The sequence below is a fragment of the Sinohyriopsis cumingii genome, unplaced genomic scaffold (assembly GCF_028554795.1).
Source record: "Sinohyriopsis cumingii isolate HCF-2022 unplaced genomic scaffold, ASM2855479v2 utg000624l, whole genome shotgun sequence".
In the NCBI taxonomy this organism is placed as follows: Eukaryota; Metazoa; Mollusca; class Bivalvia; order Unionida; family Unionidae; genus Sinohyriopsis; species Sinohyriopsis cumingii.
The window spans coordinates 1,765,333-1,788,059 of NW_028315919.1; the positions used below are offsets into that span (position 1 = coordinate 1,765,333).

Consider the following 22,727-nt stretch of genomic DNA (forward strand, 5'->3'; position numbering starts at 1 on the left):
CTTCCAGCTCTATGCAGACAGCTGCCTTGTCTGTCTAATGGGAAAACAGCATGTGTGTGTGTGTGTGTGTGTGTGTGAGAGAGAGAGAGAGAGAGAGAGAGATTGTCGAGTTATAATCGAAGTCTATGAATAAACATACTTTAACTTATGTGCTGACGGTAGTGGCTAAGCCACACTTCTTTAGCTATCTGTAGCAAAATGGTTATCTAATCACTTCACTGCATTTATCTACTTTTATTTCCTTTAAATTCATAAACGTACTTTTCAACGGCAAACCAGCAGAGTCCATCATTATAAATGAGATGGTCAATGTGCGTTTTATGCAATCAATTGCGTCAGCTTCACCCTTCTAACTTACTTGATATGCATTGCAATACAAAGAATACATAATTAGTTAGGTATTATTTTACTTTTTCTTACATTATTTTCACTATAAGATCAAAAACTAAAGAAGAAATAAATCACCAGTCATTCGTGCTCCAACACTCCCTCTTTGTTTATACACTCGTCAAACCTTGGAATAAATTTACATTGTATAAAGTGGGACGTGATGTGGATCCATTTCGTTAGAATAGGCGACCCAAACCCCCCCCCCCCTCTCTCTCTCTCTCTCACACACACACACTTCATAAATTTCCTCAACTTATGATTAAGGTATGTTGATGACCATATATTACTATATTTTCAACTATATAAAAATAGGATCAAATCTTTTTATTTATTTAACGAGTGATTAATGCGAAGAAATACAATTCTGTAAAATAGTAAGGTTATTAGAATGAGAGCCATATAAACAATGAGTAGTTTATTCTTACTATATATGGTATTCACATAGGTCAAATTCTGAAAAGCGTATTAAATGACTTAAACTGTTGAATGTATAATTGTTTGAAAAAAGTGTTCTATATTGATGAAAGTTATAAAATTAACTAAATAGCAATGAAGTCTGGTCGAAGCAGGCACTTATATATAAACAATTTAAACGAACTTCATTTGTCTTCTGCAGATACGTCTGTCTGTCTCGAGAGTTTTAACAACAATGGACAAGAACCATTTCAACGTATACAAATGCATTTTTGCTAAGATTTTTATACGCTTACGCAGATGACCTGATTAGATTTTCAGGACATTATCGCCGTCCATTTTTTAAACATATTTTAAAACTGTTTGGAATTGGACATTTAAAAATAAACAAACAAGAAAAACATTGTTTACCAAGTCTAAGCGTAACAGCTTGAAGCAGAAAAAAGAAAGAATTATAATAGTCTTATTTCTATTTGTATGTAGATGACCTAGTTAAACTTTCTGAAAATTCCATCAATTTGTTTATTTATTTAGTATGGGCAATTTTTTAAAACTTTTTGGACATCTACTTTTTTAATGTAAACCTTGCCAGAACTATTAAACAAGAACACTCGAAGTTGCATTTTGATATTAATAAAACCGAGACGATAAATAACTACATAAGTAAGTGAAAGTAGTATATACACTCATCATCGTTCTCGAGGCTAACAAGTTCGCTAGAACAGTTAATCATTTCAATTTTCTATTTTGAACAGCATTTAAGCACCCAACAGTATTCACATTCTTACCTTTGATGGAATATTAGTGTGTACACCTGGATGTCATACAAGATGGAATTTTCTTCTTTTTTGGGGGTGGGTGGGGGTGGGTGGAGCGATGTTGCGTAACATTACCTTTGTAAGTCAGCGCACTTGAAGAAGAAATGTACATTAAGATCAGATGCCATAGTAAGGCTGTATGAAATAAAGAAAGAGTCATGATTTACTATTTCGAGATGTCTAAATGTCCTGATTGAAAAGAATTTAAAAAGGGGCATTATATAGACTTGTACTAAAATTTTCAAATCTGTTCAGTAAATAAGGCAAGCAAGTTGACTATTGTGTAGGGTAGGAAAATAACTAAATGTTTCTGCAGACAGCTACAAACTCAAAATAGAAGCAGGAATGAAATGTAATTAATTTGTCAAGATAATTAGAGTTTTCATTTTTCTAACAAAATTGTTTTCTCTTGATTAGCTGAAATTTTCCGCCGCTATTTAAGTGATCGTCCCGCTGTTTGGTAATCTGTTTTACCTGAATTATGTGTACTAGAGTGAGCGGCCATATTGATTAAATTGTTGCCATCGAATTTTGTTTTATATCACGTACTGTGCATCCTATGATCATGTTTTACCTGATGTATACAGAGACAGCCTTTAATTTGCTTTAATAATAATTTGCTCAGGTTTACATAGATGCAGCAATGTTTCTTAATCAATATTTGTAGCTCCGAGGAATCACTGTATGAATAGACAGGTACCAGAGTTTGCATGAAGGAATTCCTGATATTAGCTGTTATTAAATGAATGTATTAATTCCAGTTTCTTGAGGATACGACTATTGATTTTGATAACAACGAAAATATTGCTTTCGATGATGATCATCGTTTACAGTAAGATCTGATTCATTTTTCGTTTGATTTATATAATTGCAGCGAGGCATTGTGTGGCCGAGCGGTCTAATTACTGCCATCTCACATTTGCCCGCGTGGGTTCGAGTCTAGGGCCCGGCCAATGGGGGTATGTGATAAAACTTGCTTTCTGTGGATCAGTGGTTCTTACAGGATTTTCCCGAATTCTTCCACCAGTTATTCCGGCCGCCATATATTGCCTATCATGCGCTGAAAAAAAGATGATGACCCAAAACATGCGCATAGTCGTCGGCGGCAATACCTTCACATGGCAACGATGAATAAAACGCATCAATCGGTGGCAACCGAGTTTCAGAAAATTTTGCCCCAGTCGTTTACGTACTTGTACGGATACATACTTTTTCTCGTTATCAGGTGTGTATTGGCTGGACAGTATCGACAAGTGATTTTTAAATTCTCCACCGTCAGATTTCGCTAACTCAAAAACTGTATCGAATTGATGAAATGCAATTAACCCAGCCGAAACATTGTTGGGGATCAGTCTTGTCGGTGAGTTTGCTGCTGCTGTTAGCATTATCAAGTGCCCATCGTACCCACGCAAGTTATAAAGTACCACAGGATTTTGGTTTTGTTGGGATAAATTCTCAACTGCAGATTACATGCGTTGTGTGCAGCCCGTCTGTACGCGCCGGTGATATGACAGTGGTCACGAACCTTGGATCCAGGACTTTTACTTTCACCGCTGAACGTGTTTTGCTCCCAATGAGTGGTAGAACTTTGCACTTCAGTGAAAGCATTTTTAAAAATCCATCAGTGAGTGGCGGCGGAAAACTCACGAATGTTATCATCAGTTATAATTTATACGTGCTGGTGAGTACAGCTGCCGTCGAATCCATTTTGTCGTAATTTCGATTGATCTGAGAAACGCCTCAACTGTGTTTAGAGCGCTTGCATCCTGGACACAATAAAGGACTTGCGGCTCTGCTTTACCATCACACCGTACCAATATATAACAGTGCCCGCATGGGATCTGTTTAACGACTTGCACTGTTTGACAGATATGATCATTATCAGAGCTGATCGCAGAGCTTTCCACTGAAATATTCAGGCATTCAGAATCCTCGTAGATGATATACAGGACTTTAAATCTTTCGTTGTACTGTGGTAACTTTGACAGTATTTTACAAGGTTAGCAAATGATTGCGTGCTGTCGGTTTTCAATGACACCAACGCAGTAAAAGTCATGACTAGTGAGCAGTTCTTGAATGTTCAAATACAGTCATTCATCGTATGCATGGACATTTCTCTTGTTCTTGCCGTGTTGATTAAGTAACTAACCAAGATTATTTTTTTTATTAATGCGTAGTACAATATCAATTATGATTCTTTCATTTCACTCAGCAACAACAAATCAGTCTGAATTCGTTTGTGATGACCATGGAAAGATATGGCCAGCGGATGAAACCCTTTGTCATACGTGAATACATGAACAGCGATACCTGGAATAAGTGTTTCAAATCTCTTCAGTGTGTCCTTGGCAATCTGCATGGGAAATTCAATATCACCAAAGTTGTGTTTACCCGATATTTTTGAGGCATGCCTTGGTGAGCACAAGCTGTACATAGCTCCGACAAAATTGTTCATTTAAAACATCTGTTATCAATATTTACATTGATAACTGACTTTGGTGGTACCACGTTTGGTGTTGGTATGCAACTGGATCCACGAAACGTCTGACACGGCGAGAGACGGACCTCCACATGGGAACATCTTTCGAGGGCCCATTCCGACCCTGCATTGTTGTATTTCTCCAGCGTTTCGAAAATCTTTTCAATGCCTCTGCCAATTTCATAATTGATGGTGCTGTTATCTTAGTGGTTTAGGATTAGGCGGGCAACATTGTGAATCCACGGTGTAGAAGTTTTAAATCCATCCTTGTCAAGACTAAGCGGCATAACTAGATAAGTGCTGAGGACAATGTCTGGTTTTACCCCAGCAACAAAGTTTAGTAACACCTTATTTGTCAATAGTTGCCTAGTGTTTTTGCTGGTGCGCAGGTGGGTGAAATAACGGGGTCGTGATTTTCCAACTCGCCTTTACACTTTTGAAATTTGAATTCGGGTACTTTTGATTGTTGTGTTTTTGCATAAATATACATAGCCGCTTCAATAGCAATATACTCGACTAGTATTGCAAAGATGTCACTTGCAGCTTTGGGTATTCAGATAGTATGCTCACGTGCAAATTGTTTTAGTTGTTGTACCGTTGTTTTCGTTGCCGTGGCTGTTTTGCAATAGTAACATGTGGTGGTAATGGTGGATTCTGAACAAATATGGGTCTCGATAATTCAAGTATGTCAGCCTTTGACATACGACTTTGTAGTATACTGCCATGCGAGCTGTTTTAACTGTGACACAGTAGGCATGGTTATACTAAGGGGTAGGTGAAGCGTCTTTCTAAATAAGAAATTTTGTCGCTGGCTTGTTTTATGTTTGGTGTTTTATCATGATCGGAAACTACAATCGCTTCAATCCTGGTATTTATTTCATTTATTTATGTTGTTGTAGTATCTGTTTGTGCTTGTGCAGCCACATACGTGTGTGGGTTTGATTGGTTTATGTGGGCTTTATAGTATTCACGAACAGATCCACAACGCTGAAACGCCTATTTCTTGATTTGACCTCCATGCCACATTTAAAACATGGTCGTGCCCCTAATCCATCATATAATATATACGTGTGTGTCTTACTGTACTCCTAACAGCATGTTCTGCCACAGAGTTCGTAGTTTCCCAGGCAGACAGCTTTGCATTTGTTGCGTCTCAATTCCGTGGAGCTTCCTATACATACAGGCGAACATTTTATTTCACTGGCGAAATCAGTATCCGTATCCCTGATGGGCACACAAGGGTCTTCATAACCTTAACCTATGTTTCCAACCTGCTCGAGCATTATCGACACCACTCGTCACTGTTTTATCTCCACCGCAGCATCAAATGGTACATTTATTTCAAGGCTAGACGGATAGCGAGCCGTACAGAATCCATTACGTCAATTTATGGTAAATTGAAATTTTAAATCAGGCTTTCTCTGAAATAATGGCGCATTATTTTTGGTATCGACATCAAACGTATAGGTGAATTCACAGGCAAAACATGGATAAGATACACTGCAGCCTGCAATCAGCCCAAATAACTTATCCTTGAGCTCAAAGTACCCGTCAGTGAGTACTACGCCAACTTGAATACGACTAGACTTTGTGCGTCCTATGTATTTACATAAAATTTCCTGGAACGCTGGTAAATTTCCTAAATCGTTTGTGCTCCGTTGCTTTTGGCAACAGCTTCATAACATTGTTTCAGATGCTTGCGTCTCTGCGTCCGTGTGATACTTTTCGAATATCTACTGAAGAGAAGTGGGTTTGTATGCCCATTTTTTTATACTTAATGGCCCCAAAGCATTTGTTTAATTAGTCTGCTCTTGAACATCTTCTTCACTAACATTATAAAAAACGTCACTCGCTTCAGACGCAGTGGGTGAGTTATTACGTGCATCTTTCATGCATTATATTCCGCTTTCTTTTTAGTTTTATTTGCCTTAAAAATCTACCGAAGTTTATTTCGTTCTATTTCTTAAGTCATTCACAGATTCACTAACATATCAATGTGTTCTGAATTTGTTTCGGAAATTTCACAAATCTTTTGTACTTTTTTTTAATGAACCTGTATGATGAATTCAAACGATACAGCTATCTCAATTTATCGGTCATATTTTTGACATTCCATTCATGTTCCAGGTTTTCGACACGATTACAAACTTCCATGAATTCTTTCGGTATACTTTGTAAATCAATAGTTTCGCTATTTCAACATTTGTAGATTAGCAGGCACAGACAATTCTTCATTACAAAAATATTCACAACTCGACTCAACTTAACTATATATTCCTTTATGCCAGTACAAAATTAACAAGGCACATATACCATACTATAGAGACTATAACACACTGCAACAAAATACAATACACGGTAGAGGCTGATATAAGTATAGTTACATTCATTCATTCGTTCAATCATTAATTCATTCATTCATTCATTGTACTAGGTTGGCAGTGTGTGTATTGATCGCTACCATAGGCATTCCTGAATAAGTACATACCTCTGCTGTATTTTCATTTCCACAATCAATGCAGACTCGAGTAGTATGAAAGGCTGTCGTTTTGTCCAAACTGGAGCTCCAGGAGTATTTTCATCCGTTCCAAACTGTACACCATCATGCCTGGACAACTCGCGTCACGTGTCGGTCAAAATAAAAAGTGACAACAACGTTTACATAGGGGCAAAATTGTCTTGTGGGTAGAGACGAGGACGGGTGGAAAGAACACAAAGAGGGTCAGTGGGTCAAACTCCATAGTTTCATACTACTGGCGGAAAGGCAGAAATGACACTATAATGTGAAACAAAAAATAAATGACTGCAATATTGAAGATGCAGTGCTGTACCTAAATTACATCAAGGCAGATCTATTATGTCAGATATTGCGTATGCCGTATGATGGACCATTCATAGTGAAAAAAATGAACTCTCTAGGTTATAAAATACATCTGGATGGATTGTTGCTGTTGTTGTGGGGTTTAACCCCATCTTTCAGCACACGATAGGCTATACATGGCGGCAGTATTAATGGTGGAGGAAGAACCCGGGAAAACCCCTGAAAAAACCACCGACCCACGAGAAACTACTGGCAAGTTTTCTCATATACCCACATTGGCTGAATCCGAGACTCGAACCCACGCAGTCAGAGGTGGAATGGCAGTGATCGGTAACGAAGAGCTATAGACACTCGGGGCCTCTCATCTGGATAGAAAGGGAAAAGAAAAGCGGATATATCATAACAAGTTGAAACCCTACACCAGATCAAACATCCTTAGCTGATGGTAAAATTACAGAAGAAATTGATTAAACAAATAGTGCAGTAAAGTAGAGATCAATGACAGCAGATTATGGTACCAATGCCTGTCTTAACTTTATTTCCTGTGAGTAAAATTGTCATTGAAGTAAACAAAATGTATGTTCCCATTCTCTTATTGTTTGATCATCTTGCATGCGCAAGAAAGATTCGTAAAGATTAGAGGAAGACCATATAGATGTGGAATCTTTCTTTTTGAATTATTTTGGCTCACATTTTCAAGAACAATGTCCCTCTGAATCAAAGTCGCTTTTATTTCACGTTGTGATGTTCCGATGCACACAACGGAGTGATCTGGAAAGCCATGTTAAGGGATTCAAAGCTCATGTAGAAAAAATAAAGTCGACGAGGAGACAAAAAGTTGATGTAAACGAGTTAATATTATCTCCGTCAGAGTGGTGCCTCCTATCAAAATAAAGATGGTGATTTAATATATTTAACTGACGAAGAATCAAAATAAATATGACACAGTAGGTCCAGGAGCGTCAATGTATTTCCTCCTGGTCCATTATAGCATCACAGGTTTCTAATTCAGAGCAGACGGCAAGAGAAATCACTAGTCAAGCCATGAACAATGTTGGCCTCCTTCCTGTTCACGAAACGACAAATGAAGATATATCAGGGACTTCGACTGTTCAATTTGGGATGACATCCTGCAAGATAACCCTCATTTGGCAACTATAATACCTTAGGAACATGATAGAGAATCAAACACCAAAAGGCCCAGCCTATCCAGTGCAACAAAACAAACAAGAATTAGAGCCAATGGAAAGTCCTAATTCTGTATTATCATCTTCGCTGGCCAAGGTTCCGATATATTAATCCTACCTACATATTTGCGGATCGAGCAGATATATTAGTGCTTTGTCCTAGTGACATCTATTATATTTCATGAGTTGCCTCCCTTAGTATGCAATGACAACTAAACATCAGCATGTTACTGCGCTGCTTCCATCGTACATCGACCGAAAATGGTGGAGGCAATTTACTTCAAAAGAATACTTTGTACGTTTACCATCGAAATTATTACTACATACTAGTGAGTAGCAATTACAGGTGTACTGGAGTGAAACATATTTGTACAAACACGGACCTGCAGCGTAAAATTGCTTATTTATTAGTCCATTCAAATAGTGTGCTCTTCTTGTCTCGATCATGTAGGAACAATGTTCAAATTTGAACAACTTAATTTTGATGGATGCGGTGCCTTGCCTAAGTATTTACAATTGACAGTAGTAGTATTATGTGGCCTTTGGGTACTGATGTGAGTGATGGGGCAGTAGTTATGGGGGAACATTAGGTATATATGCTCAGATGTGAATGGGTTTATGGGGCAAATGGGTTTATAGGGTAAACAAGAAATGATAATGGTAAAGAGTTTAAGTTTTTCATTATCAACATAAATACACACATACACAATAGAGACAGAAAACATTCTTGGCATAAAAAGTATTTTTGTCTAGAGAGTTGAGTTGCCCTAAAAAAAGACTTTTGTGTTTTTTCTTCTAACATCTTTGGCCTGGCCTCCATTTCTTTCACCGATTCTTTTATGGATTCTATGAACTTCACCTTCCTTTCCTTTCATCCTCAGGGATCCAGCCAGGATGACCCATGACTCTAAACGTTTCACGGACATTGATTCAGTTGGCAATCATTCCTATTTCTTCTTATTTTATATTATTTTCTTTTCTTGATCCATGTAGCCTTGATTTTCTCAGTGAAGGAACACATCCGCCACACAAAATACAAAATGATACACAAGACCAAAATATCCAAAAGAAATATAATCAAGCAGATCTAAAGGAAACTTAACTTTTTACATTGTTACGAATCTATGCTCTTAAAATAAGCAACAGAAAAGTGAAAAAGCAACAAGCTTTGTATAACTCAACAAGTAATTTATTTCCCTAGAATACAAAGTGAAAATGAATACAAAGAACAGTATTGCGAATTAAATCCCAAAATAATCATATAATTACAGAAACATGTCCTGATAATTTAAAGTGAAGAATAAAATTAAAAGCTGAAGGTGTAGATTTGTCTGTTGTAACTTGTATAATGCTGATGTGTCACCAGTCTTTTGTTGAATGACAGTAATATAATTCCAGGTTTCAACTCACTATAAATTCCAGTGAATGTCTCTAAGAGGTTTATCAAAGCACTTTTGTATTTCCCGAGAAAACATTCACTTGAATTCAATAATTTGAAGAAATAAATTCCAGCCAAAACTAATTACTGGTCACAACATATATTACAACTTGAGTGTGCTAGATCTTAAAGCACGAATGGATTGTCCCTTCATCGGCAAGATAATATAGTCTATAGTTAGCATTTTCTATATACCCACCCCCCACCCTTTTACCTATAGGAAAAAAAACGTCTAGAATGATACTGATATTTACAAAATAAAAAGGTAAGCTATTATTCAAAACCTAATTCTAAAATGACATTACTTAACCAGGACTGTCAGATACACATGGTATATTCCAAAACCCTAGACCTAGACAAACATATTTACTTCTATTAATAATTATCTTGATATTAAAACAATACACATAGCGAATAATTTAGCTATGTATTAGCTGTTTACAAAATAAAATTAAAAAAATCAATTTAGGTCAAGCAGAAAATACATATACCAAACACACATTTTGCAAAAGGGAAAAGATTCTGAAACAAAGACAAACATATACATACATACAAAAATCTACAAAACACACACACACACAGTATCACACAAGCATGGATAAGAAGAAGATATTACTCAATCCTCACATAGAAACACACACTGGAGAAGGAAGGGATTTTTTGCTGGAGAAGAAAGACAAAGACAAAGACATACATGCATACATGACTGCTCTGGTTGCAAATTGTTAGAGCATCTGCATCAAACCCTGGCCGAGTCATACCAAAAATATATAAAAATGGTACCAACAGTTGCTTCTCTAGGCACTCAGCATTAAGAGGTTAGTGCTAGGACTGGTCGGATTGGTGTCAGGATAATTTGACTGGGTGTGACACGATAAATGTTTGTGGAATGATGCCCTATTGCTAGACATCACTATAAACTGCCACGCTACAGACATCGTAGCGATATGACTTAAGTTTTAAAAAGCTATGTTACTAATCAAATCTCTCTCTCTCTCTCACACACACACACGCACACAAGACCTCTCTGTACATCAAGCCTTAAGACCTATCTGTACATTTAAATAACAAATCATCATATTCCAAGGTTTGTAGCCTCTACCTTTAATTATCCATGAAGGCTTATGACATCACACACACATGCAGAAGGGATAATCATGATGACAAATTGAACTAATCTGCAATTGGTATATACTGTAAGTAATCACAAGCTGTTATAATTCTCTTAACACTGTCAGCGGAACATAATAAACAACCCAAAAAATTAAACAATAAAAACATATAATTTAAAGTTTCATTCTAGTGTATTGAAAAACAAAGAAAAAACCTGAATTGTGAATTTAAATTTTATATAAAAATGGTAAAGAATAAGAAGAATATTTATGATAAAGTACATTTTCTTTTTAACAAGCCGGGCATGGCCTGGATGTTCTGGATGCCCCAGAGCTATATTCTATAACCAAACGTAACTATGAAATAAGCAATAACATACCCCCCTATTCCCATTCATGTAAAGGCTTCCACTTTAAGAACCTTATGATCCATTATTCTCAATTTGTAAACTACTTATCCTAGTAACTTATGGTCCCTCACTCAAAATTACTTATATAAGTACCTTATGGTCCATCACTCTCAATTTATATACTACTTATGCTAGAACCTTGTGGTCCATCACTCTCAATTTGTATATTAGTCATGCTAATACATTATGGTCCAACACTCAATTTGTATACTACTTATGATAATAATTTATGGTCCATCACTCTCAATTTATATTTTACCTATGCTAGTGCCTTATGGTCCATGACTCTCAAATTGTATACTTCTTATACCTTATGGTCCATCACTCAATTTGTATACTACTTATACTAATACCTTATCGTCCATCACTCTCAATTTATATACTACTTATGCTAGTACCTTATGGTCCGTCACTCTCAATTTACATACTACATATGCTAGTACCTAATGGTCCATCACTCTCAATTTACATACTACTTATGTTAGTACATTATGGTCTACCACTCTCAATTGATATACTACTTATGCTAGTACATTATGGTTCATCACTCTCAATTTATATATTATCTATGCTAATACCTTATGGTCCATCACTCTCAATTTATATACTATCTATGCTAATACCTTATGGTTCATCACTCTCAATTTATATACTATTTATGCTAGTACCGTATGGTCCATCACTCAATTTGTTTATTATTTATGCTACTACCTTTTGTTCCATCACCCTCAATTTATATATTATTTATGCTATGCTTTGTTTCCAAAGTAACATGAAACATACTGAACGCAACAAATTCTAAGCAACAAAAATATATATCCAACCTGCCTGACATGTGTACTAATTTGGGTTAAATGCCTTGAACAGTTTGCAAATTTATGCTCCGGAAACAAACAACTTTTATGGACAGACAGATTTACAAAGCAATAGCTATATTCCTCTCTACTACACAGATGGGGTATAAAAGTATGTTTACTCCAATCCTTCTTTAACAGCCCTTTGTATGGCAGATACAAGTTTTCAATGCTTGCACTAACCTTGATTGCTCAATTGCAAATGTTTCAGTGATTGAGGTAGGGATGGATATAATGTCAGTTATATTTGCTAGGCAATGTTTAAAGAACCCTATTACACTAATTAGCAAATTCTCACTCAGACCTTCCACCCTAAGGTAACTATCAAAAATTCAAAAAATAGGAAAGGATAGAGGATACTCAGACTAATTCTTGCATGTAAAATAAGGCATATTCCACTATATTATCCATCACAAAATAATACTGAAGCCATTCATTTCTCAAAAATAAATAGCACAGATAGATTTCTAGTGTGTGTGAGTGTGATTTAGATTTTTAACGTAGCTTTAACAATTTAACATAACGCTATGATGTCTACAGTATGGCAGTTTATAGTGATGTCTAGCACTGGGGCATCATGATGTCCCATCCAGTCACATTATCCTGACACCAGGCCGACCACTAACCTCTTAATGCTGAGTGCCAAGCGAGGCAGCTGATAGTGCTGCTTTTGTAAGTCTTTGGTATGACTCGCCTGAACCCGCGACCTCCCACATCTGAGGCGAACGCTCTAACCACTAGGCCACCGGAGCAGTCTAGATTTCTAGTGTGATATATATATATGGATGGACCAAACAAAAGTATAAAAACAATAAAAATGTTAAAAGTGAAGAATTGTGAAAAGCAAAAGGCATATTTGAATCAGTAGTTTAATATATAAACCAAGATTTTAAGTTTGATATAAATATCCTGAATGTTTTGAGAGTCATTCTCTGAAAATGAAAATGTTCATTGAGATTAGGACAGACAGACAGATGGACAGTGATAGTTTAATTCCACTGCATTAAATATCTGAAGAGATAAAACAGAAAGTAAAACTTTTCAAGATTTACATTAATACACACATACATACGTACATACCTATCCACCTACATATATACATGGAATCCAAATTAAAGATATCATGATGTCCAGCTTCTACCAAGGTGGGATCAACAGAATGTCAAATTGTTCCAATGACAAAGTTGGTGGTGGTTTTGTGGATTTAACGCCATTTTTCAGCACACGATAAACTATACATAAAGGCCAGTATATCTGGTGGAAAAAGAATTTGAGAAACCCTGAGAAGAACCACTGATGCACAGGAAGCTAATAGCAAGCCTTCTCACATACCCAGGTTGGCTCAAATCCATGCAGAGGTGAGATGTAAGTGATCTGTAAAGATGAGCCTTATACCACTTGGCCACCTGGGGTCAACCACTGACAAGGACATAAGAATTACTTTAAAAATCTTTTAATACAAAGTCCAAAGTCTGTTTGTGATTTTAATGAGAAATATAATCAAATGTAATGAGACTGCAACTGATAACATTGTAACTTAGTTAAATAATTTGCTCAGTCAAAAACGGAGGAAAAACAATTGTGACTAATATTTATACACAAATTAAAAGTAATTAAATTAATTACACTTGAATGTAACTGAATCTAGGTATTAACAAACTGACTGCCTTTCCTATGAAATGCATTGCACTGGACAATTAAGTTCTGTACAAGATTATTACACTCCTTCCTATAAATGTATGATACAGTTTCAATACATAGGATATTCCAATCCCACTAATGCACTCACTGACACTGTTGATGATGTCATGATGCTTATAATGTCATGAACATCTCCAATGGTTCTAGCATCTTAAATACTGGAACAATTTTGTTTTCATTGATAAACATTAACTTTAGTATGCAACAAATTCTTTAATGTCAACTAAACATTTTATACTTTGACAGAAAACTTGTAGAAAATATTGTCTCTACATCTAGACCCATGATATGTATTCTTTTTTCCACCACTCTATTCTGATTTGAAGTGACAGAAAAATACTCCATCATTTGCACTGTTGTGGATAGGGAAATTGCACCCAAGGGTTCAGAATTTGTGGCCAGGAACTTGTCAAAACCCTGTTCCTGCCTACAAAAGTGTGCCCCTCTGGTGAGATTTTCCTATACCACTAAAGTTTATAGGATGGGTTCACTTGATCTCACCTGTAAATGGCTCTATAGTCTTTTGTATATCAAGGTACGAACTATATGCATTCAGTAATGTTGTAGAAATGTTACATCTGAATACAGCAACTTATGTAGAAGTTATAAGATGCTCAAACTTGAATACAACATTATAATATAGATGTCACAAACGCTTTTGATACCAGAACAAGAAAACAGGAGTAGGTCTGTATGAACATGTTTGTTGTCTTTCATATGCATGTAAAAATGAACTTCAGCTTACATCAGTAACAGCAGTTGAGAATTCATATAATGCTGACATTTACTGTTTGCTGTTTAATTTACAGTTATAGTCTCCCACCCACCCCACACATTATTCAATTCTGACACCTTTAATATCTGGAAAAAGTATGACACAGACAAACTTAGTGAGCACAGAAGACCAACTATGCATGACTAAATGTGCAAACTGATTGAAACCATGTGATGTCATGAGGAATTATAATAATATGTCACAGGCACTTTCTAAAGAAATGCAATATAAAATCAAGTGAAAAAAATATTTTCTTTATTCTTTTTATAGGTTACTCACTTCTTTTGGCTAAGAAAGTTTCCATAATTGGGTTTGATAATTCTACCATATCTGCAAATTTAAAATTTGGTACATTACAGAAATGTTAATTATTTTTCATTAGATTTTGAATAAGAATAGCACTTAGAACTTTCCCGATTCAGTCACTTTGTTCAAAATCAATGTTCAAAATCATATATTAATATTTAGATGCTTTTCAAAAGACCTTTTTTATTTGTCATTGACACAAACTGGGTTGTTCAATTAAGTCTCTTTTGTAATCCATTTAAATTAACAACAATCAAACAAACTGTTCAGCCTTCTGTTTCACAAACATGAAAAAATCCTGGCCAGAGATTTGCTATGCATGTCTCCTTATCTGCAGAGTACTAACCTTACAAAAAAGATATCAGACTTTCAACAAGAATTCCTTGAAGAGACTGGTGCTTTATTAGGCACAAAGAATATGCAGGAATTCAAGATAAGACCATTTCTTTCTTTTAATTGCTGAGTGCTGAAACCATCTCTGTTATTCTTCAGTGATAACAAGATTTTCAAATTAGTTGCTGTGGTGGACATATTGGATATCAGATTGCCATACTTTTCATTTTGGAAAAAGCAGACATCATTAGAAATCTTTTGATGAAAATCCCATGTCATATGGACAATCGATTCAGGTTGGGTAGTAACAAGATTTCTATTTAGAACTATTAGACATAATAAGAAGTCTTTCAGTAAAAATTCATTACTGATATGACTGTTCATTCAGAAGCAGTCATAAGATTTTCAAGCTGGCCACTGTGGCAGCCACAATAGACATCATGTTAAATCCTGTTATGAAAAACTGGAGGAATAACAAAAACAAGATTTTCTAGCTGGCCATTGTGGCAGACATGTTGGACCTCAAATAGGTACCCTTTTCATTTATGACCAACTAGATATCATAAGAAGTCTTTGCTGAAAATCCCATATCAATATGACTTATACTAGAAGTAACGATAAGATTTTCAAGATGGCTGCTATCTCAGAAACCTCAAGCTGATAACACCATCCATTCAGAAGACAGTGATAACAAGATTTTTCAAGAAAGCTGCAGTGTGGTGGCCATACTGGATATCATCAGCACCATTTTTAATCAAGACCAATTGGGCATCTTCAGATGTATGAAAAGAAACTCCCATGCTGATATGACCAACCATTTGGGAGTAACTTTTCAAGATGGCTGCCCTGGTGTCCATATTGGATGCCATATCAAAACCATTTGTTTTTAAGAGCAACTAGACATCATGAGAAGTCTTTTAGTGAAAACCCCATACTGACATGGCCTTCCATTCAAGAGAAGTAGTGAAAACTTTTTCAAGAGAGTCACTATTGGAAGTCTGAACTGTACCAGTTTCATTTATGATCAACTAGACAGAGGAATGAATGTGCATATAAAGTTTCATGGCAATCCTTCAAGTATTTTAGTAGAAGTAGTTAACAAACTTTTGATAACCCGTGGACGGACAATAGAAAACAGGTCGTGCCATTGGCTCTTATGGTCTAGGACTGGTAGGGCTAAAAACTTCACTGCAGAACTTCAGCGTTGTTCACCATGATGCTTAATCAGGCGAGACAGGCAACACAGGAACTTTTTCCATATCACAGCAAAAAAATTCAGATGTATTGTGATATTATAAGTGTTTCACTGGAATGCAGCAACTAATGTGAAAGATGTGACTTTCTAAATGCAAAACTTTTAACATTGTTGACAACAATGATGATGATGCCATTGCTGCAGGCACTGGAAAAGTGAGTACTATTTCTCACTATTTTTACACAGGTGGGGCAAAAATGCCAATCCAAATTCTGTATAACGTAAAATTAAAATATTACCGAAGTTTTCCATACTAAGCAAATTCACTGACGTAAGACAATCATGATTTGCTAATTGAACACATATGATCCATTAATTAATATGCAATTTATGCGAATAAAAGTTTTTAAAGGACCAGGTTCACTACTGACTACAATCAGACCTACATCAGATTTTAATATTTTTCTGAATGTATTTCCTATATGGCTATTTCACTGAACAGTATTTTTCAACATGAGCATTAGTCTTTACTGTCATATGAATGCAAAATGATGATAATCCCCAATACAAACAGAAAATACTTTGTTGTAATCAGCATTATCATTATTAAGGGTATAGCTCTTCAGGATAAATATTTAGTTTTTGTAAGTTCAGAAAAGCAGCTAAATGTTGCAAGGTTTATCTGTTTGGGCTTCCATGCTGATACCATATATTATTTTAACACAAGTTTGCAGATGGTTGTGGGAACGAGATTTTTTAGCCACACTAGGGTATTACCTGTTTGTATTTGATGCATAATATTTTCATCTATCTATGGATTTAATTATACATGTGTCAGCACACTGTAAATTTTTCTTTATTAAAACAATATACATATGGTGTGCAGATCCAGGTATTCAAGCATGAAAAATACTGTTAAGTATACTGCTCCAACAGAAGTAAAGGTCTTCTTATGTAATATATATTTTTGTTAATGTGAGGCCCAGCAATAAGCCAAGCAACAAACCAGTTCTATTTAATCATGTATGTGTGTGATTTGGATTTTTAACATAGCTTTGACAATTTTTCAGTCATATTGCTATGATGTCTGCAGTGTGACAGTTTATAGTAATGTCTAGCACTGGGGCATCATGCTGCAGACATGCAGCATGATGTCCCACCCAGTCACATTATCCTGACACCAGACCAACCAGTGCTAACACTAACCTCTTAATGCTGAGTGCCAAGTGAGGCAGCTGTTAGTATCATTTTTGTAAGCCTTTAGTATGACTCGGCCGGGGATTGAACCCATGACGTCCCGCATCCGAGGTGGATGCTCTAACCACAAGTCCACCGGAGCGGTCACAATCACGCATGTAACATCTGATCCAGTGCTCTAACTTTCGACTTGCTTTCAATGATGGGTTGGATAGACGTTAAACTGGACTCATAAGATATTCTGCATTATGGAAGTAAAATTCAATTGTTCTACTCACGGTTACCACGTCTACAAGGTCGTATGGAATGAAAAAATCTGGGATGATTTATTTTGTCAAATTTAAGAAAACAAAGAAAATGACAGGTTCTGTGTGCGAGTTTTGAGAAGAAATAATGAATCAGTAATTCTTGGACATGTACCAATGGAATATAGCAAATTTTCATTTTTTTAGCTGAAAGAGGTAAAATTATGGCATTCATTAATAATTTTTTTTAAACTAGATTAGAAATACCATGCACTTGCACTTTCACTATTGAAAAGCTTTTAAAACTTTTGAAGCAAAATTAGACACTGAAGTTGTGAAATGGAAGAAAAGGCATACATGTCACAAAAGAAGGCTTACTCGGCTGCATTTAAGCTGACGGTTGTAGAATTTGCACAAAAACAGGGAAAACAAAAAGCCACTAACGTTTTTAAAGTAGATAGGAAATGTGTTAGGGAGTGGTGTCAACAGAGAGCCAAGCTCAGTACTTTGCTGAAAATGAACATATGAGTTAAGAGAGTGGTCAGACAAGTAAAAGATGCTGGCATAGAACAAAACCTGTTGTTTTGGTTTAATGAAAGGAGTGATGCCAGGATGAGTTACAGTAAAATCTTTCAGGGCAGAAGCATTGTGGTTTCATAAACTGAATGGTTCACAATTTTTCTAGGCATCATTGGGTTGGTATAGCAATTTTAAAAAGTGGAACCATATGTTGTTTCAGTGATCTACTCATTTTGCACAACATGAAACATCCTTGGTTGACAGAGCTGACAAGTTTTTGAGGTTTATGATTAAAATGAGATGTTTGAAGAACTATGATCACTGCTTTATTGCTTTATTCCTGTATGATCTGAATTACCGAGAAAGTCGACACTGAAATATGTATACAAGAAAAACGTTCAAGTTTTGTCAGCAGGACATAAAAAAAGTCATATAACCATAACTTTGGCATCATATGCAGATGATACAAGAATATCTCCCCTTTTACATCTACCGGCAGTAGAAAATTGCCAAAAGGTGAAATTCTGGTCAGAATTGTAGTGTATATGTGTAGTAGAGGCAAGAAGTCATGGGTTTATAAGTATTAAATTTTGGTTAGCAAAAGTATGGAAAGTAAACAGTCAACATCGCAGACTGTTAGTATCGAATTCCTTCAGATGACATTTGACAACATCAGAAAAGGAACAATTAAGAACACAATATAGCATGGATCTAAGTGTTATCCCAGGGGCTGCACATCAAAATTGCAGCTTTCTGACATGTCGTGGAATAAACCATTTAAAGCAAAATTCGCAGATAAATTTATTTTTTAAGGCTCCATTGAACGTACAAAAGGTGGAAATCAGAAGTGCCCATCAAAAGCAGTGTTGCTGCTATGGATTAAACATACGTGGGAAAGCATTTCAGCTGATGTCACTTTAAAGTCATTTAAAAAATGTGGCTTTACTAATGCACTTGACAGCACAGAGAACCACTTGTTTCAGCATTCAGATGATGATGAGGACCCATTTGCGGGATTGCATGCTGATGAGATTGCAATGTGCAGACAGGTCCTAGGGAACATATCTGCCAATGCTCTCAAAATCAAGGCGGACAGTGATTCTGGGACATTAGTTACATGAAGTGAATATCTGTCTTTGAAGTGGAACTCATTCAAATTTATTATGCACATGTACTATTATTGGTATCTGTGTTGATTTTTTAAAAATACTATTTTGTGTATTCAACTTGTAATGTTTGTAAGGTTTTTAATTTTTTTAAAATTTCATTATATGCTATTGTAATGTAACATTGTATGATGGACTTAACCTGAAGTTTATTTTCTACTTGACCTGAATTATTGATATTTTTAAATTCCGTAAACAACTAATACATAGCTAAAATATTCTCTGTTTATGGGTTTAATATTAGGATCATTATTAAAATTAGTAAACATGTTTTTTTTTGGTCTGGGTCTAGGTTATTAGAATTCCTCTACAATTTACCTGGTGTACCTGACACAGTCCCGGTTATATATTATAATTTTAGTAACAGACTTTCAAGTAATAACTAACATTTTATTTTGTAAACATTAGGAACATTTTAGAAGGTTATTTTCCATTGGGTAATGTTTGTTTTTTTAGAAAATGTTAATTCTAACCTGAGGTCAAGTGAAAGACTATATAATCTTGTTACTGAAAAGATTACTCATTCATGCCTTAAGATCTAGTGAATCAATTTTGTATTACTGTTGTGTCCAGAAGTTCGTTTGGGCTGGAATTTATTTCTTCAAATTATTCAATTTGGTAATTATTTTCTCTGGAATAAAAAGAGGACTCATAAAAAAGCAATATTCTTGGACAGAGACATTCACTGGGATTTATAGTGAATCCAAACCTGGAATTAAAAAACTGTTTCAACTGGTACAACAACATGATACAGGCTGCCACAGGCACATCAACACCTTCAGCATTGGACATAATTTGGATTTCTACTAAAGTTTATTCAGAATATTTATTATTAGGACTTGTGTCTTAAATTCTAGGATTATTCTGGGATTGAATTCACAATACCATAAGTTCTTTTTTTCATTTTCACTTTGTATTCTAGAGAAATAAATTATTTGTTGAATCTTACAAAGCTTGTTGCTTTTCACTCTTTTATGTTACTTATTTTAAGATCACAGACTCGTAACAATACCATAAATCATTGTTAGACTGATAATGTTCGTAAATTAAGTTGGTTTAATTGTTGTAACAGGAACTGGATTGCTCATGTCCTGTTTTAATTATTATTACCATACTGGATATATATGGATCTATCAGCCTCAATAAGTTAGGAATTTCATTTTATGCGTAAGTTGGTTTAATTTTTGTAACAGGAACTGGATTGCTCATGTCCTGTTTTAATTATTATTACCATACTGGATATATATGGATCTATCAGCCTCAATAAGTTAGGAATTTCATTTTATGCGTAAAAGGGGGAGTGGCATTTCTTAGAAGAGAAGCTTCTGCTAGAATAACTATGGTATATATCATTTATCATGTGCAAAAGATTGCTATCTATTGTACTCAGTTCAGCTCAAGTTTTCTGTCATTCAATTCTCTACAGGAAATCTGCAATTTATTTCCAATAAATTGACAAATCATCAATTTACACATTTTAAAACAATTTAATGAGATTTTGCAAGAAGTTCTTAAATGTACATCTCACATCTTTGCACAAGTAGATATATAATTGCCATGGTAAAATCCATACTTCAAGTAGGGAACAAAAGCACTCAAAGCCATATATTTATTTACTTATTTATTTAACAGAGCTGATCTTCTGATGTAAATTAACATTACTCTTGAATGTTTGATTCAAGCACTGTAAATTTCCTCTGATGTAACATATGAACAAAATAGTGTAAAACATCTAGACCTAATTTATTATTACTTAACCAAATTATGATTAAATACTTGCATTTTTTACAATTTTCTTGTAGAAATTTTGAAATCTCTTCTGTTTTTGTGATCCCTGTATGATGTTCTGAAGAGAATTGAAGAACAGATATAATTTTTTTTTAACACAAAATAATATACAACACATTTACAGCCTAACTTAGAGCTTTCAAATTATGTTATTGTTAGCTTTTACTGCTACTTGACAAAACATCACTGTTGCCAATGCACGCACTCCAATTAAATAGACTCATATGGGTTTATATCTGGTTAAAATTGCATTTTGCGGCATTCCAAAACCATTTTGTTGTATGATGTTGGCATGTACTTATGACATCATAGTGGTACCAATATGAACTCTTATCAATGTTGTAAAATTTTATGACAGAGACAAGTCTATCCATGAAAATGTATTTTTTTTAGCAAATTTTGGGGCCATTTAAATGAGTAAAATGAACCTAGTCCTTTAATTCTCTAGTTAGTCAGTTTAAACTGATGCTTGTTAAATTTTGATGCTTTAAGTAACATTCACACTGATGAAATGGCCTTAGGAAGATATAAATACACAAATTTAGCTGCCACTAAAATTTTCCTGGATAAAGCATGTATAGGTGCTCTCCTGGTCATGTTGACCAAGTGAATCCCTCCAATGAAGAAACAATTTCCCTGATTGCTGTAGCCCTGTCCTCTGATACAGGAATAGGCATGAAATGGACATGTTTTTTCTCTGCAGTAAATGGCATCTCTTTATCACCATCTGTAGTCCTCTCCAATAAAGACTGAACATTTGGCAAATTAAAGGCTGCTGTTGGTTCATGACTATGAAAGGTCATACCAAAGTCTCTTTCTTGAGTTGTGTGTAACAGATTGACCAGGCTTTGAATATTGTCAGGCAGAATAGGTCCTGTAATTTCCACAATATGAGCTACTGTTGCTTTACCATCCACCGCAGTCTGCTTTGCTGTTGCATGCTTGGTCTGAAAGAATGAAGACAGGGATAAAACAAACAAAGGGAAAATTTGCTTCATATATGGATAAATAAATTCCACAAAATGTTTTCCTTGCATATTCCAAGATCTAGAAGTAAAACTCTATGACATACTCTTTGTTTGTAACATGTAAGTCCTTGAAATGACTGCACTTATTTAGTCTTATGACTGTACATGTAGCAGAGAAATGAAGCTATATATAAAAATATAAACATATCACAAGAGTGCTAAAAGCCAGTCACTGTACCCTACTTTTGTCAGCAGTGTGTAGTATTATCTGAGATAGATTTAACTACTGAGTTTCAGGGTTGTGCATGAAAAATAATTTCATCAACATGGAACTAAAATTAAAACAAAGAATTTAATATAGACATATGTAATTACAACACCATCACTAACTACAGCAATAAGAAAATGGTGCATCTGTCTCACCCATACTTCATGGCTATGACAATCACATATTTGTAAAATAGAGATGACACCATTTCTCATTTAGCAAACAACTACTGATCTCTCTCTCTCTTACACACACACACACACACACACACACACACACACACACAGAGACAGATACATACAAATTTATGTTTAATCTATATGCCTTACATTTATGGCTGTAA

The 22,727-nt window shown here is 35.3% G+C and overlaps 1 protein-coding gene across 1 annotated transcript in view; it reads right to left on the bottom strand.

The window, feature by feature from the left end:
* Nucleotides 1-18,982: 18,982 nt before the first annotated feature.
* The window catches only part of LOC149773598 (protein downstream neighbor of Son-like), a 42,858-nt gene continuing 39,113 nt past the window's right edge, over nt 18,983-22,727 (bottom strand). Inside the window, exon 10 of the mRNA XM_089946295.1 lies at nt 18,983-22,095. Within this exon, the coding sequence (XP_089802421.1) occupies nt 21,742-22,095 (354 nt within the window). The 3' untranslated portion in view covers nt 18,983-21,741. The remainder of the gene's footprint in view (nt 22,096-22,727) is intronic.